This window comes from Rhizophagus irregularis, chromosome 14, assembly GCF_026210795.1.
Source record: "Rhizophagus irregularis chromosome 14, complete sequence".
NCBI lineage: Eukaryota > Fungi > Glomeromycota > Glomeromycetes > Glomerales > Glomeraceae > Rhizophagus > Rhizophagus irregularis.
The window spans coordinates 884,791-902,278 of NC_089442.1; the positions used below are offsets into that span (position 1 = coordinate 884,791).

At 25.6% G+C, this 17,488-nt stretch overlaps 5 protein-coding genes across 5 annotated transcripts; 3 read left to right on the top strand and 2 right to left on the bottom strand.

Moving 5' to 3' along the window:
• Nucleotides 1-2,192: 2,192 nt before the first annotated feature.
• OCT59_005888 (uncharacterized protein) lies at nt 2,193-2,648 on the bottom strand (the record flags this gene model as incomplete). Its single annotated transcript, XM_025314993.2, has 1 exon — nt 2,193-2,648. One exon carries the CDS (start codon nt 2,646-2,648, stop codon nt 2,193-2,195), a length of 456 nt encoding a protein of 151 aa, XP_025183927.2.
• A 1,508-nt stretch (nt 2,649-4,156) lies between these two features.
• OCT59_005889 (uncharacterized protein) lies at nt 4,157-5,860 on the top strand (the record flags this gene model as incomplete). The annotated part of the gene is made up of 1 exon (XM_025314992.2): nt 4,157-5,860. The coding sequence occupies one exon, from the start codon at nt 4,157-4,159 to the stop codon at nt 5,858-5,860; it is 1,704 nt and encodes a 567-aa protein (XP_025183926.2).
• A 2,182-nt stretch (nt 5,861-8,042) lies between these two features.
• Nucleotides 8,043-9,841, top strand: OCT59_005890 (uncharacterized protein). The gene has a single exon (XM_025314990.2). It carries the CDS (start codon nt 8,052-8,054, stop codon nt 9,744-9,746), a length of 1,695 nt encoding a protein of 564 aa, XP_025183924.2. The 5' UTR covers nt 8,043-8,051; the 3' UTR covers nt 9,747-9,841.
• Nucleotides 9,842-12,591: 2,750 nt separating this feature from the next.
• Nucleotides 12,592-13,001, bottom strand: OCT59_005891 (uncharacterized protein; the record flags this gene model as incomplete). The annotated part of the gene is made up of 2 exons (XM_066140914.1): nt 12,592-12,816; nt 12,897-13,001. 2 exons carry the CDS (start codon nt 12,999-13,001, stop codon nt 12,592-12,594), a joined length of 330 nt encoding a protein of 109 aa, XP_065997756.1.
• Nucleotides 13,002-15,155: 2,154 nt separating this feature from the next.
• On the top strand, nt 15,156-17,010 carry OCT59_005892 (uncharacterized protein; the record flags this gene model as incomplete). The annotated part of the gene is made up of 6 exons (XM_066140915.1): nt 15,156-15,698; nt 15,777-15,903; nt 16,031-16,057; nt 16,276-16,455; nt 16,532-16,645; nt 16,730-17,010. 6 exons carry the CDS (start codon nt 15,156-15,158, stop codon nt 16,783-16,785), a joined length of 1,047 nt encoding a protein of 348 aa, XP_065997757.1. The 3' UTR covers nt 16,786-17,010.
• Between the last annotated feature and the right edge of the window lie 478 nt (nt 17,011-17,488).

Consider the following 17,488-nt stretch of genomic DNA (forward strand, 5'->3'; position numbering starts at 1 on the left):
AATAAAACGGGTAATAAGAAGACCAGCCGTTTTAACATTTCTTAAATAACGACCTACTAATATTGCAAAACAATCTCACACAAAAGCCAATATTCAGAGAGCAGTACGTAATGTGGACATTTACTTCTTCATTATTTATATTAACAATAGTTGATCGTTTTGGTTATTTTCTAATTAATAGAGGAAGAGATAAATAATACTATTGAATCGAGATTAAGTGATTCTTTCAAGGATGATGATATTGATATTCCTAAGAAATGAATTGCAAACAAATGTCTTTTTTTTAGTCAAAGTGTCGTGAAGAGAACCAAGAGGGAAATGAAAGTAAAGTTAACACATAATATGTCATACGTACAATCTATATTATGATATATGCATATTATATTAAAAAAAAAATTTGTATTCATACATATATTTATTATTTATTTACGCAAACCGATAGTTATTTATATAACTATTTGGAAAGATGAAAAAAAGTCCATCAAATTATAAACAATAAAATCAATTTAAAGGTTATCAATTATTTATCTTTAAATTTTTCTTAAGTTTTACGCAATTTATATTTGATACTATAACAATTTGGGTAAGAAAAAAAAAGTCTACATCAAATAATAACCAATAAAATCAATTCACAGGTTATCAAATATATATTTTTTACAAAAACCACAAAATATTTTCACGAATATCAACTTTTCGGTGAAGTGTTAACAGTTAACTGTGAAATGATATATACGAGGATTAATTTGTCATATCACATTTTTTTAAATGATTATAAAGTTTCATACCTCTTTAATATTATTATAAGGATTTCAAAGCGAAATAACGAGTAGTATTTTTCTAGGTAGCACGAGAGACGTTCCAAAATAATCTTTTTCCTATTTGTTGTGTATTCTTAAAGTTGAAATATTCATAGTATCTCGGAAATTAATGATTCATATTGTTTGACATTTATTTTATTAATCATTGTAATTTGTAAAACGCTCACATCACCAAAATACAGTCACGTGACATTGAATTTCAATGCAAAATAAGGCAATTTCGTTTAAAAGACTACAAATTGATTGACCATAATAAGATAATAAGATAATAAAATGGAATTAATAAAAAATGGAGTAAATTGCCCATTTGTTATATACAGTATTATGTAATAATCGCGTCTAGTTAATAGTTTATTATATTATGAGAAACCATAAAAAAATAGAGCAAACACGCAAAAATAAAAGACAAAAATTGCCCGGTAGCAAAAAAAATTTATGGATAAAATATATGAAATAAATATATAAATAAAAATATAATAAAAAATATAAATTATATTATTTTTGTTTTTTTAGGGACGCTCTAGGGATGCTGAGTACAAATATGTAGATTGAAGTGATGATGTTTATAAACAATTAATGTGATCATAACATATTATATATTAAGAAACGTCACAACAATAAAACCTTTTTTGCATTAAGAACAAAATTATATTCACTCTACAATAATTTTATTCTTTCATCACGCTATAATGTATAAAAATTTAATAGTTATTTATTTTATCAATGAATATAAACATATAAATAGTTAAATATGAAAGTCATTACGACTTAAAATTCTACTTAACATAATTCATATCCACTTTTTCGTTTATATGTGGTTAAAAAAAAATTGCGATTCAAATAATTATAGAAAAGCAAAAAAAAAAGTCAACGTTAAGCAGAATTTTAAATTATAATGACAATTTTTTTTTAAGATAAAAAAAAAAAATTTATGATTAAACTCGGTATAGCGGAATAAAGTTAAATAAGGATATATAATTGTGATTTCATTCTATTCTAATTTTTTTCTTTTACTCTCAGATTCGTTATTTTGATTTAAGAAACAATTTTTTCTTTTACTGTCCGATTTGCTATTTTGACCTAATAATAAAAAAAATATTACATTAATTACGAATGAAAAAAAATAAGTTATTATGCAGAAATTAATATTTACTATCTTCATTAATTTGTAAAGGTCAAAAAAAAAAAACACTTTATTATTAGTATTTTATAAACTAAGTATGTTTAAAGTCATTACTTAAGTAAACTATTTACCACTCTTATTAATATTTAATTGAGAAAACCTAAGTTGTAAAGATCTATTTAATAAATTGGATTGTATTATTAGTATAATATTGACTAAATACATTTAAAAAGGCAGCAATTAATAAGTATTTAATTAATACCTGAAAATTCCTTGCTTATTATATTATCGTTTTTCTCATAATAATCATCCGAATTTTTTGATTCAGGAAGATTATTGAAACTAAGCAATCTACTTGTATAAATAGCCCCTGAATGTGGTTTATATGATATTCCTAAACTAGTTGAAGACATAATTTGAACTCGTGAATTGTTATTGATTTTTTCTGTTTCTTTGATTTGTTTCTGTAATTCAGCTGTTTCACTATCACTTTCTTTATATTGCCATTTACGTAAAATATTAATAATTTCTTTCGTTGCTGGTCTATTTAATTGATTTGCATCCAAACACCTTTTGATTAACTGAACAATTAATTGTGGCACGTTAATATTAAATCTTGGTCTAAGTCCTTGACAAATTTTTATAACCAAATTTTCATTATGATTAGTATCATAATATGGAGGTAATCCAGAAATTATTTCATACATAATTATACCAAAACTGTAAATATCTGCAGCTTTTGTATAATTTTTTCCTCTTAAAATTTCAGGAGCTATATAAAGCAAAATACCATATATATTATTTTTTGATAAATTACAATTCGCAGGTTTACGCAATCCCATATCAGTTATAGCAACATTATTTTCATGTTTCAATATATTACCAATATGTAAATCTCGATGAATTAATTCCTTTTCATGAATAAAATTAAGTCCAGATATAATATCATCTAAATGTCTAAATATACTTTTCCAATTTAATTCATAATATTTTGTGTCCAAATATTTTCGTAAACTTCCATCATTTGCATATTTTAAAACCATTACATAATTTTCTGTTTCCGGATCTTGAGTTATTCCATAAAGTTTTGTAATTCTAAAATCATCATCTACTTTATGATGTAGTATCACCTATATGTAAAAGATAAAAAAAAAAAACTGATATTAAAAGAATAAATTGTAATTTTTTGAATAAAATGTCTAGGAGGGTTCAGACCCAACGTCCAGAAAGTGTCCGGAATATTGCAATTTTCTGGACGTTTTCCGGACACACGGACATTTTCCGGATGTTTTTAGCTACAATTTCCGGACATTTTTTTTTTACAGGGTTGTTCTTAGACAATTTTGTCCACTTTTCTCTTTTATTTTTACATTTTCACTCCATTTTTTGATTTCTCATGGACAACTCACTCCCTGTTTTGTTATTAATTATTAATTAATTTCATGTAGACAATTTTGTCCACTTCATGAAGGACAACATGAAGAATTGCTACGAGTCTACGACATACTTATTTCAAATGCAACATATTAGGGTTTGAACAAAAGGATGGAATATATTCCATTGTCAAGGTAGTATTTTTCAGGACTATGATAGGAGGAGTAAGAAAAATAAACAAATTACGAATTAATATATAAAGTATAACTAAATCACATCCCTGCAGAAAATGGGAATCTGGTGTGGTGTTTAACATATTAATATTTATGCCAAAGTTACATAATTTTTACGTTTATTTATGTTCACATAAAGAGTATCATTTAAGTATATCCACAGAGCATGATGTGATGATTTTGACGGCTTTTATATAATATGCATTCTGCAGATCGACGGATATGGGAACTGATGAAAATCGGATACCAAGAAAAAACACTAATGATTGACATAACTTTGCACCAAAATCATATGAATTTTTTGTGGCTGACTCACGTTCAATCATTCCGCCCCTGTTTCCAAATAATAGATTAGGTACTTAGATTTTTTGGTTAAACAAAATCCTACTTGCTATTATGTTGTTTCACACGATCCACGTTTAGAAGCGGGCAGGATGACTGCTCGGATCATAAATTGACCATTTGCGATTTGATTGGTTAAAATGATGATTCCTTGTTATCTATAAATGGAATAGATCCAAACACTTGCTGCGGTAACACTGATAAATTATAAATTTAACCTAATTTGAATAATTTAAAAAACAATACTCCCTTCTTCGTTTTGCAATATGGCATGCTCAAAAATATTGTTAGGAGATTTGCCCGAATTAACATATGATATTATACAATACTTTCGGGATGACATTCCAACATTACGTTCATGTATTTTAGTTAACAGATTTTGGTGTCAAACGGCAATTCCATTATTATGGAAAGACCCGTTTTCAATTAAAAATCCTAAAAACTTTCACTTTATTGAAATTTACTTACATAAAATAAATGAAGAAGACAAAACACAATTAAATCGATGTGGAATTAACAATAATGTATTTCCTTCAAAAACATTATTTAATTATTCCAATTTTATTAAATGTATAAATACACGAAACATGTGTTCCATTATTGTAAATTGGATTAAAATTAACAAAAAGTTTACCTGTTCAAAAGGACGTATTTTTTTATTATTAATTAATGTATTTATCGAAAATGAAGCTAAATTACATACTTTTGAAATTGAGATTTCATTTAATTACCTCATGAGCAGAAAATTTTTTAATTCTATTTTTAAATTAATCTTACAAAATCCAAAATTCATTAGTAATATAAAAAATTTAAAACTTCATTTTAATGAAGAAATTATAAAATATAAATTTGATTATAATTTTTTAAAATGTTTTTATTATCATTGCAATTTAATTTCATCACTTCATATTAGATTTTCAAATTATGAAAGTTTTAGCCATAACCACATGATGATTAAAAATCAATTATCTCAGATCACTAATTCACAAAAAAATCTCGAAAAAATTATTTTCGCACATTTTCCATTGTCAGAAAATAATATGCGATTAGATAATCTCATATGTGGTTCTAATAGTTCAAAACATTTAAAGATAATTATATTTCATAAAATTGATTTTAAAAATATATTACATATAAAAGAGGCATTTGAACAATTAAATGTTTTAGAATCTATTCATATACTTGAGTGTCTTATTTTTAATTCTAGTTTTATTCAACAAATCATTGGTCTTAACAAACCACTTAAATTAATATCTTTGTTTATAAGAAATGAAGATGATCACAGATCCTTGTTTATGAGTGATGAAGATAGAAATTTACAAATTGAATCAATACGATTGTTATTTCAAAAATTTGAGGGATATTTAGAAAATATTGGATTTAACTCAAATGTAAATGATGTATTAAAATACGAAGCATTAAAATTTATCAATAGTTATTGTAAGAGAATTAAATTTTTTGATATAGATACGCATGGTATTCAGAAAGCTCATATTGTATTAGATTCAGTTAAAATTTTCGTACAAAACCTTAATTATCTTTCCATGTATTTTTATATTCCGTATGGTGAAAAAAATGAATCTACAATAGAATTAGTTTTAAGATTAGCACATATTCTTCCTTGTAAGTTAGAATTTTTGAATTTAAGTTTTAATGGTGAGATTAAAAAAAATGTTTGGGAAGTATTTTTAAAAAATTTAAGACATATTTTTGTTAAGAAATTATTATTCGAAATTAATATATTACTTGCTGATATTTTACCATATATAAAGGAATATATTATGAAAGAAAAAAGGGCTGAATACTTAGCTATTGTGAGTAGACATGCTAGTAGATTTCGGTGTTACCGTCAAAGAGAGTTGTTTACTATAACAGATGAATTGAAGGAATTTGAATCATATAACATTAAAATTAAAGAATATGATAATTTATTTATTAAAGCCATTAAATTTATAGATGAGATGTATTAGGGATATATATTTTCATAATTTATTTTCTGTATATCTATTAAGGGAATTATTATATATTATTCATTTTGTATTCAATTTTATAGTAAGTTTAAAACAGAATAAAAAATATTGAAGAAAAAAATACTATTATTTTTATATGATTAATTTGTATTTTCTTCACCTGTAATAAAAGTGCTAATAATATTTCTTCCAACAATAAAAACTAATATATACCAACCTGCCAAAAGAATTTGGATGGAACTTTTTGGAGAACTTTAAGCTGCATTTGAATCGTTATTATGAATACTAGTAGTTGTATTTAGTTATTTCTGTGATCAATAGATAATGAATTGACATCGAAAATTTCTAAAATGTAAAGTACTAATAACTCAGTCATTACCTATCGATCGCAGAGAATCCACATTTCATGCTTTTCATATCAATGAGCCTTTTGCCATCTTTCTACAATTACTAGATAGCAAGCAAATGCCAAAAAAGTGCCGCTCAAATACTTTTAGCAAGTTGTGCTTGGTTCAAATAATGCAATTTAGTCAATAACAAAGCACTACTTCACTTCGGATTTTTACATTATTAAAGAGTTAATAAAATTATAAAATAGTTATAAAATTTAAAAGTGATTTTCCAGTTTATAAAAATGATTCTGATTTCTTGAATTAGTAGATATAACGAAAATCGAAGTAGTGAACCAAACTTTTTTTTCAAGTAGGACGGTCAGTATTTCATTCTTATTCTTTCTATGATATCTAAAATTCTATCATCGTCCTTGAAGTCAATCATACGTAAATTATTTTTGTAATATAAAATGTGATGTAATAAAGAAATATACTATATGCTAAATAAATAATTTCATGATTGCCATTCACAGATATTTTATTGTATTATAAGCTATTATGCTGCACTTATTTAATAACTAATAACTGGACACTGGACAAAATTTTGATGTTATGGAACATACAGCATATATTTCCCAGTGACTTAATACTTGATTTTTTTTCTTGATTTTTCAAAAGTATAAATTATTCTGTCCATTAAATATTATTGACATTGCTATGGCATAATTTATCAATTTATTATATCATTTTTCACTGCAATTGTGTGATACTTTGGTACAACTAACAAATTTTTATTTTATTAAGAAAAAAATATTTTTCTATCCTTATTAAGAAAAATAAGATAATCTGTTAGTAAATTATCCCGCTGATCCAAAATCTTTATTTTTTATTTATTTTTTTAATTAATCTTTCTCTGACACAGAAAATAATAAATCATAATATAAGCTAATGCAAAATGTATTCATAGATATAGTATACATCACTTGTTTTAAAGTTACAATAAAATTAAGATGTAAGGCTGTAAGCATTCCATTAAAAATAGCAGCTCCGTTTTGTGGGCGCGGTTTATATTCATGCATGATGCCGATCCTACTGTAAACTGTATAAATAAATTTCACGTGATCATATAAAACCGCGCCCACAATCAGGGAGTGCAAAATACTACTTTGCATGAGCTATTTCTAAATTTTTTTTGAGTTTCTATTATATAAAAAATATTTACTTAAATCTACAACTAATTTTTTACTAATCGTAAAAATTTAATAAATTTATTAAATACAAGAAAATCGGTCACGTAAGTTTAGTTTGGTCCGATCACAGTTCAGCACCGATGGTAGCAAAATCCGATCAAAGTTTAATTCAGTCTGCATTAAAATTTATATGACTGTGTCAAAAATAAAAAGGTTGTGACTTACGATGTCCGGTCCATTGATCTTTTTCATACATTCTGCAGATCAGCGGATATGAGAATGAAAATCGGATATCAGAAAAAAATCACAAGCGATCGACATAAATTTGCACCAAAAATCATATGAATTTTTGTGGCTGACTCACGTTCAGTCATCCCGCCCCTGTTTCCAAACAATAGATTAATCCGTAAGTATCTGAGGGACTTAGGTTTTTTTGGTTAAACAAAATCCTACTTGTCACTAATTGTCATTATGCTGTTTCACACAATCACGTTTTGCGACTGCTCGGATCATAAATTAACCATTTGCGATTTTCCATAAATTGATTGGTTAAAATGATGATTCCTTGTTATCTATAAATGGAATAGGATCCAAACACCCGTTGCGGCAACAACACTAAAAAATTATAATTTGAATAATTTAAAAAATAATACTCCCTTCGTTTGAAATATGGCATGCTCAAAAATATTGTTAGGAGATTTGCCCGAATTAACATATGATATTATACAATACTTTCGGGATGATATTCCAACATTACGTTCATGTATTTTAGTCAATAGATTTTGGTGTCAAACGGCAATTCCATTATTATGGAAAGACCCGTTTTCAATGAAAAATCCTAAAAACTTCCACTTTATTGAAATTTACTTGCATAATATAAATGAAAAGGACAAAACACAATTAAATCGATGTGGAATTAACAATAATGTATTTCCTTCAAAAACATTATTTAATTATTCCAATTTTATTAAATGTATAAATACACGAAACATGTGTTCCATTATTGTAAATTGGATTAAAATCAACGAAACGTTTACCTGTTCAAAAGGACGTATTTTTTTATTATTAATTAAAGTATTTATTGAAAATGAAGCTAAATTAAATACTTTTGAAATTGAAATTGCATTTAATTACCTTATGAGCAGAAAATTTTTTAATTCTATTTTTAAATTAATCTTACAAAATCCAAGATTCATTAGTAATATAAAAAATTTAAAACTTCATTTTAATGAAGAAATTATAAAATATAAATTTGATTATAATTTTTTAAAATGTTTTTATTATCATTGCAATTTAATTTCATCACTTCATATTAGATTTTCAAATTATGAAAGTTTTAGTAATAACTACATGACAATTAAAAATCAATTATCACAGATTACTAATTCACAAAAAAATCTTCAAAAATTTATTTTTTCACACTTTCCATTTTCAGAAAATAATATACGATTAGATAATATCATATGTGGTTCTAATAGTTCAAAGCATTTAAAGATAATTATATTTTATAAAATTGATTTTAAAAATATATTACATATAAAAGAGGCATTTGAACAGTTAAATGTTTTAGAATCTATTCATATACTTGAGTGTCTTATTTTTAATTCTAGTTTTATTCAACAAATCATTGATGTTAATAAACCATTTAAATTAGTATCTTTGTTTATGAGGAAAGAAGATGATCATAGATCAAGGGATGAAGATAGAAATTTACAAATTGAATCAATACGATTATTATTTCAAAAATTTGGGGGATATTTAGAAAATATTGGATTTAACTCAAATGTTGGTGTATTAAAATACAGAGTATTAGAACTTATTAATAATTATTGTAAGAGAATTAAATTTTTTGATATATATACATCTAGTATTCAGAAAGCTCATAATATATTAGATTCAGTTAAAATTTTCGTACAAAACCTTAATTATCTTTCCATATATTTTTATTTTCCGTATGATGAAAAAAATGAATCTACAATAGAATTATTTTTAAGATTAACACATGTTCTTCCTTGTAAGTTAGAATTTTTGAATTTGAGTTTTAGTGGTAAGATTACAAAAAATGCTTGGGAAGTATTTCTAAAAAATTTAAAAAATATTTTTGTTAAGAAATTATTATTCGAGACTAGTATGTTAGTACTTGCTGATATTTTACCATATATAAAGGAATATATTATGAAAGAAAAAAGGGCTGAATATTTAGCTATCGCAAGTATACATACTAATAGAAATCGGTGTCAGTGTCAAAAAGAGTTGTTTAATATGACAGATGAATTGAAGGAATTTGAATCATATAATATTAAAGTTAAAGAATACTATAATTTATTTATTAAAGCCTATGAATTTATAGATGAGATGTATTAGGGATGTGTATTTTCATAATTTATTTCTGTATATCTATTAAGGGAATTATTATATATTATTCATTTTGTATTCAATTCATAGCAGAATAAAAGATTATTGGATTTAAGAAAAAAACATTGTTCTTTATGTAACTAATTTGTATTGTCTTCATCCGTAAATCCGTAATAAAAAGCGCTAATAAATATTTCTTTTAACAATAATATATAGTATATACCAACCTGCAAAAGGTATATAGATGGCACTTTTTGAGGAGCATTAAATTATCATTCATCATTCAAAATTTCTAAAATGTAAAGTATGCTAACAAATGTCACCATTCAATGCGTCTCATTGTGGCAATTCCAATAAGCATTGTGTCATCTTTCCACAATTTCTGGATGACGAGAAAATGCCAAAAAAGCGCAGTTTAAATACTTTTACAGGTCGTACTTTGTTCAAATAATACAATTTTCAGTTAATAATAAAGCTACTCTTCAGATTTTTTACATTATTAAAGAAATAAAACAATTATAAAATTTATAAAGTTTAAAAAATACTAGTTTTCGCAATGTTTGGTATTCTATTGTTTGCTACTATATAAAAAATTATTCTGATTTCTCGAATTAGTAGATACTGTATAACGAAAATTGAAGCAAAGCAAACTATTTTCACTTGTTCAAGTAGGCCCGACAATTAATTCTCGCCCTTCCTATATCTAATATCTAAAATTCTATAGTATATTTATTATCATCATCCTTAGTAAATAGATTCAATTAATTATACGTTTAAAATCTTTTATGCTGTCAATGGTTTAATATTGGAATGCTCAAACGATTGCACGCAATGAAATTTTTTAATATGACATTAATAATTAACTTACTGTATCAAATATCGTTACACTGCATGTTTGTTTTAAAGATTTCACTTTAAGCGTTAAACAAGCATTTAATAAACGTAAAAATAAACGCAATTTTATGTCTTGGCATGCCATTTTATTGGCAATAATATTATTGGCATATTTGTATAAATGAAAGAATCGTTTGGATGTTAAAGCTATAACAATTAACTATTTCTATTTCTTGTGTAATTAAATTTCTTTACGAATAACTGTTACTAACCAACAATAAAAATAAAGTCCGCTGTTAAAAAGATCTAAAATTCCAGTTTCCTCAATGAATCTAATTGTGATGAAATTTTTATTTTTTGTTTAAATTCTTTTGTACAAAAAGATTAAATTTATTTTATGATTCCAATCACAGTTTAAACTCTTCATTTCTTAATTTATTTTATCTTTTCATCATAAGGAACTCTTCGAACTCTTTCTGATGCTACACTTTTTCAATGAAAAAATCCGTAGCCATTATTATGGGCCCTTCCAAACTTTACCAGTATTACACTTACAGCCTCTTATATTATTAGTATTTATTGGAAGATCGTACTGAATTATTTATCAAGTATCGAAATATGTAAATCTTATGTAAAATTTTTTATATAATTTACATAAAAAACATCTGATAAATTTATTTAAATTAATATCAAATTTTACTGCTACACAAAAAATAACAATTCTGAGAATATAATAAATTAAGATACAAAAATTTGCATAATTAAGGCGACACTAAGTGGTAAAATTGATTTTCATATTTGAAATTGGGTTTGTATGGCCTAGTTTTCAGATCAAAAATTTTTTAGTCAACAAAATAAATTTAGTATTAAACATTTTTAAATTTTCGCAACCCGGATATATAGTGCCTGCTCAAAATTATGTGTTAAAAAAATTTTGGTACTACACAAGCACTATGTCAATTATTTATTGGTAAATCACAATTCATAGGAATAGTAGAATCTTTAAAATTAAATCGTTTTTTTCATTAAATAAATTTTCCATTTAACAAAAATCACTAATTTTGGGCGATCATGTAATTTTCATACTAACTATGTGACAAATTGAGGCGTGACAATAAATTTTCACATACTGAAAAATTCTAAGTTCTCAGTATAAATAGTAGAAATGGAAAACAGGGTAAGAAGTGATGAATCTAAAATCACGTGATCTAACACGGCTTTAGACGTTCCTAATTTTGTAAGTAATTATTTATGACTCACCTTCGCTAAATATAAATTAACCAAATTTAATTAACACTTTGCAATTTGCATCATCTAATTCAATCATATGTCATGATTCTAATAGAAATGAACAAGTTCAAAATAAACCACATTCCATATATTTTACATTTTAAAAATAATGTCAGATATAATTAAAAAATTTATTAGCAAAAAAGATTATTTAAAACTTATTTCAATAAAAACCTCACCAAAAAAATTATAAAATTACGATGTGATTAAAAAAAAAAGTGACATAGGTAATATACCCGGCTTTAAAAAAGGGTGGGGGATTTGATCAAAGAATATTTAAAAATATAATAATGTATTTTCATTCTTATCATTCTTTTTATGCAAACCATTAATGAAAAAAAAAGTAAAAAATTCATTGTATAACTGTATAACATCAGTGTAAACATATAGATACGTACTGTATATATGTAGTTTTTTAGAAAGTAATCTGGGAAGCTGGAATTTTGAAAATGAAATCTATAAGCTGAAAGTTTTTCCTTTTAAATTATAGCCGATAATGTACGATTGTTAATGTACTTTTCGCTAATTCATTCAAACTAATTGGTACACTAGTGCATTTATATGTTTCATCGTGGCAATAATTACAATACTTAAAAAAAGCAAAGTATAAAAATAAAAATAAAAATATTTATTTGACGTTGATTTAACAATAAATTAATAGTAATATAGGAATAAAAAGTAAACCATAAATAAACAATAAATACTACCTATAAAAACTGTACATAAATTTTTAATAACTGTACGCTGTAAGATCACTTCCTTCTGATCTTGCAGCCTGGTCCAATACAATGTTCGATGACATTTGCATGAATCTGACTACTTTGACATCTTTAATCGCTTTGGTCACTTTGATCACTTGGCTCACTTGATTCCTGATATTTTTCAGTGGTACTGGAGTTTCAAATGCAGCAACAACGAAAGCGTGAATCACAATTAAACAGAGAGAAGAATAGATCTAAAAAAAGAAGACGAAAAAAAAGAAGTTAAAACACCACCACCTACACTCCCAACCCACGCTCTCAACCCACAACCCACACTCCCAACCCACGCTCTTAACCCACAACCCACACTCCCAACCCACGCTCTTAACCCACAACCCACACTCCCAACCCACACTCCCAACCCACACTCCCAACCCATACTCCAACCCACACTTCCAACCCACACCCACACAAACCCACACTCCCGACCCACATACTTAATGAAAGGAAGACGTAAGGAAAAGGGACCCAAGATAAGGCCTAATAAGGAGACCTTGACAGAGAGAAGATATACCTAAAAAAAAGAAGACGACAAACCCACGCACAAACCATACCTAAATGAAGAAGGGACCTAAGAGAAGACCTAATAAAGAGAAGAACTGATAGACTAAAAAAAAAGACGACGAATAAAAAGACGACGAAAAAAATGATGACAAAAAAAAAGAAGATAAAGAAAAGTATTGAGACATATTTATATTAATATTATATTAATTATATACTCAATTACTCATGACGAGCGCGGGTAACTTATTAGTATTCCTATCACCGATATAAGTAATTAAAGTCCGACTATTTCATGTGACAGTTGTTGCGGTAACACAAATTATTATAAAAGGATTTATACCTAACAATACTTATTAGTCATCTGTCCATTTTTTCTAAATCTACTAAAAAAACATGGAATTGATCGGCGATTATCAAGAATGGCTGAATAAAGTTTATTATTTTTTTTTTTGTTCAACATTTATAAAAGGAGATGAATATAAAAGTTAAACAAAGTCTATTTTATTAATATAAACAATTACTATTTTATATTAAACTTACGTTAGCAGAGGTTGACTTTTATTTTTTTTTTATTAAAAAAAAATGAGAATAAAATAAAATAAATCATCACCTGACAAAAATTCTAATTATTTTATTAATGAAAGATATATTTATATGTGAAACTATCATTATTATTAATTTGTTTCTATGTTTGATTTTTTTTCACAAAAAAAAAAAAAAAAAAAATTACTAAAGAAAATAATAATTTCGATACAGTGTTTTATGATCTTTATTAGAAATCACTCATATGTCAAAATCGGATATGTAATATAATTTACTTTCTCGGTAAAAACAATTGTCGAAAATGAAATTATGCATCGAAGGTTTTTTTTTTATTTCAACATAAGGAAAAAACATTGTTTTACGTAATTAATTGTGGCGTTAATAATAACAGATAATGTTTGTTTATGGTTACAAAAAACTCTGTACAATTAAATGTCGTGATGTGGACGCTAAACAATTATAACGAAGACAATTTTTTTCAGAATTTGTAGTTCGTTACTTTGTAGGACGAAAAGCATTTTTATTTATTGGATTTATTTATTTTTTTTTTGACTTTATGCAACATTATCGGTTATCACGTTCCAATTTCTTGATTATTGCCAAGATATTAATTAATAAATAACATACGGTACTACGAGTGAACGATTTGGACGTCGATTTTTGATTTGTCATACATAAAAGTATCGAATTTTATTCCATTATATTAATGTATTTTATGTATTTTATAAGTTTACTGCTGATTCTCACCATCTATTCTACAATTATACCTTTCACTTTTGGCGCTATTATTTGTCCACAGTTCACACGTAAAGAACTCACATAATACTTATTTAGCGTTGATGTCCTTGGTATGACTGAATTATTTTTTCCCATATCGAATCATTTCTTCTTAGAAAAGGTTCTATTTTGGCTGAAATAAATTCATGAGATTTAAGTGGTTCTATATTGTGCTAAATTAGTAGAATAGCTTTTCGAATATTTATTTACGTTATCGGCATAAGCCGAAAAACTTCTTGTGAGAAAAAAAGAAACGGGTTTTACCTTTTTACTTTCATTAGAATCCTATTCATTGCACTTAAAAGGTAATTATTCTCATGCAAAAAAAAATAATTAAACTTTTAAGGAAGGATAGAAAATAAAAGAATCAAAACAAGAAATAAAATAAACAAAAAATAATAAACAAAAGCCTTAATAATTCCATGGAACTTCCGATATGTACTGTAGATCACTGTTTTTTCTGAAAAAAAGAATTCCTGTATCACAGAATCTTTTTTCTTATCTGATTAACTGATTAACCCGTTTTTAATATTCATATGTTGCACATGCATGAGTCGTATAACGCCCCATGAATCTGCTGCATATAAATTGTTTGAACCGTTTATTTTTTTTTTATTTTTTTTTCTTTTTTAAATTGTCATATTTAAAAAAATATATTTTTTAATATAAAAAAAAATTCTTAAAAAAATAATAAAAAATAATTTAAAATATGTATGTATATGATTTATATAATTCAAATTTACTTAAAAATATTTCAAACGAATATAGTGAATATGAAAAAAATATAATTAATCAGACATATGGATTATGTTCTGATTGTAAAGAACCAAAAACATTTTGGGGATGGTGTAAAAGTTGTAATTCTAAAAGATTTCAAATGGCTTTTCAATGGACTAGTGGTAATGGAATTATTGATAAAATTATAAAAGATTCTCAATTAACTGCAAGAAATAAAAGAGAGGTTATAGAATGGATTCCTTATGATCGTTTAAAAAATATCCAATTCCATGCTCGAGGTGGATTTAGTACTGTATATCTTGCTATTTGGTTAGATGGACGTATTAGGACTTATTGGAATAATGAAACAAATCAACTGGATAGAAAAGTTTTTAAACTTAATGAAGAAGATTTTAAAAATGCAAGGAACAAAGAGACGAGATCTCCTCTACAAAAAAATGAAAAAACTGGTTTCCATGTTGTATTGAAATGTTTAAATAATTCTTCTAATGATACTGAAGGATTTTTAAATGAGGTAAAATTTATAATTAATTCTTTTTATTTACGTTATTTTAAAATTATTTATATATTAATCGTAATTAATTATTTTTAGTGGAAAAATTATTTAAAATTTATATATTCAACCATGAATAATAATTGTGATTCAATACGATTATACGGAATAACTCAAGATCCGGTGACATTAGATTATATGATAGTCATGGAATATATGAGTTATGGTAGTTTAAGATCTAATTTGATGATAAAAAAATATAATCCGTACGATAAATTTAACAACTTGTATTTCATTGCAAGATCTCTATCAGCCCTACATAAGTGCGGTTTAATACATGGTGATTTTCATAGTGGTAATATACTTTTACAGTCTCATAGGTATGCTTATATAAGTGATTTTGGATTAAGTCGATCTGCTCATAAATCTGATTCTAATGAAGTTTATGGAGTACTTCCTTATATTGCTCCAGAGGTATTACGTGGAAAACCATATACCAAAGCTTCTGACATATATTCTTTTGGTATTATAATGTGGGAGATGACATCTGGGATTCCTGCTTTTAACAATGTACCTCATGATTTTTATCTTTCCATAGGAATATGTAAAGGAAATAGACCAGAGATTATTGATGATACAGAACCTGAGTATGTTGAATTAATGAAAAAATGTTGGGATTCTGAACCTAACAAAAGACCATCAGCCGAAGATCTTATTGAATGCTTTAAAAAAATGCGTTCACAATATTATTCTAATTATGATAGAGTACAAGTGCCAGGTAAATAAAAAAAAAATTTAATAAGCGTCATATTTAATGATTTTTTTATTTAATTAAAAAAATACTATTTTTTTAGAGAACGAAGTCATTATTCAAAACCATCCATTATCTTGTTATACGAGTAGAAAAATTAATTATTCTACAGAATTAAACGAGATTTTGAAGTCGAGTGAGTCGAGTGAAAGCTTAGGTATATTTATTTATTTATTATTATTTTTTTCCTATATATATTTTTTCCTATCGTCATTGCTAATTTTATATTAATTTTTTAAAGAACATTGTAGGGTTAATGAAGTTGATTATTTATATCCTGTAAGGGGTTCGGTGTAAAGATAAAGTTACAATACTCAAATATTTTCATGTAATAATTATCAGGGTAGTCGCGATTTATTTACTATATACTGTATTTATAAAATTATGTGTTTAATATTATAAAAATATCTTTTTAGTTTGAAATACCGTTTCGAATTTGAAAAATAGCGCGTGACTTTATTAAATTCTTCAATATAACTTAAAAAAAAAATGTTCTTCAATAAAAATATTACTTTTATTATGAATAATCATTATTCGTCAAATTTTATAGTAACGTTGCACTTTAATTTGAGCCAGACAAATATTTGCGTTAATATCTTTACGGTCTACTAAATATATATGCATATACCGTATATACATACATATTCCATATAATGCATGATTTGATACTTCCTATATTTATGGAATATTACAGTAAATAAAAGTATTATTAATAAAAGAGGAATTTGTATTATTACGTATCTACACAAATGCACAAGTACACCCACCGTAATTACGGAATTCGTTTAGCGTTTAGCAAAGAAGTTTAAGAACAACAGATTAATGATCTGTTAAATCGCTAAAATTAGGTTCCTAAATAATTTCTTTTAGAATTTTAATAAAATTAAAACGTGTACTGTACAGTATATGGAATACTGTATTTTCAATATTTTAACATCATCAGTATTTTTATTTCTCCTATACGAAAATTTATTTAATAGCAGAATACAAAGTGTAAAAT

Excerpts from the sequence above, each read along its gene's own strand:
- OCT59_005890 (XM_025314990.2), top strand. The coding sequence starts at position 8,052 with ATGGCATGCTCAAAAATATTGTTAGGAGATTTGCCCGAATTAACATAT.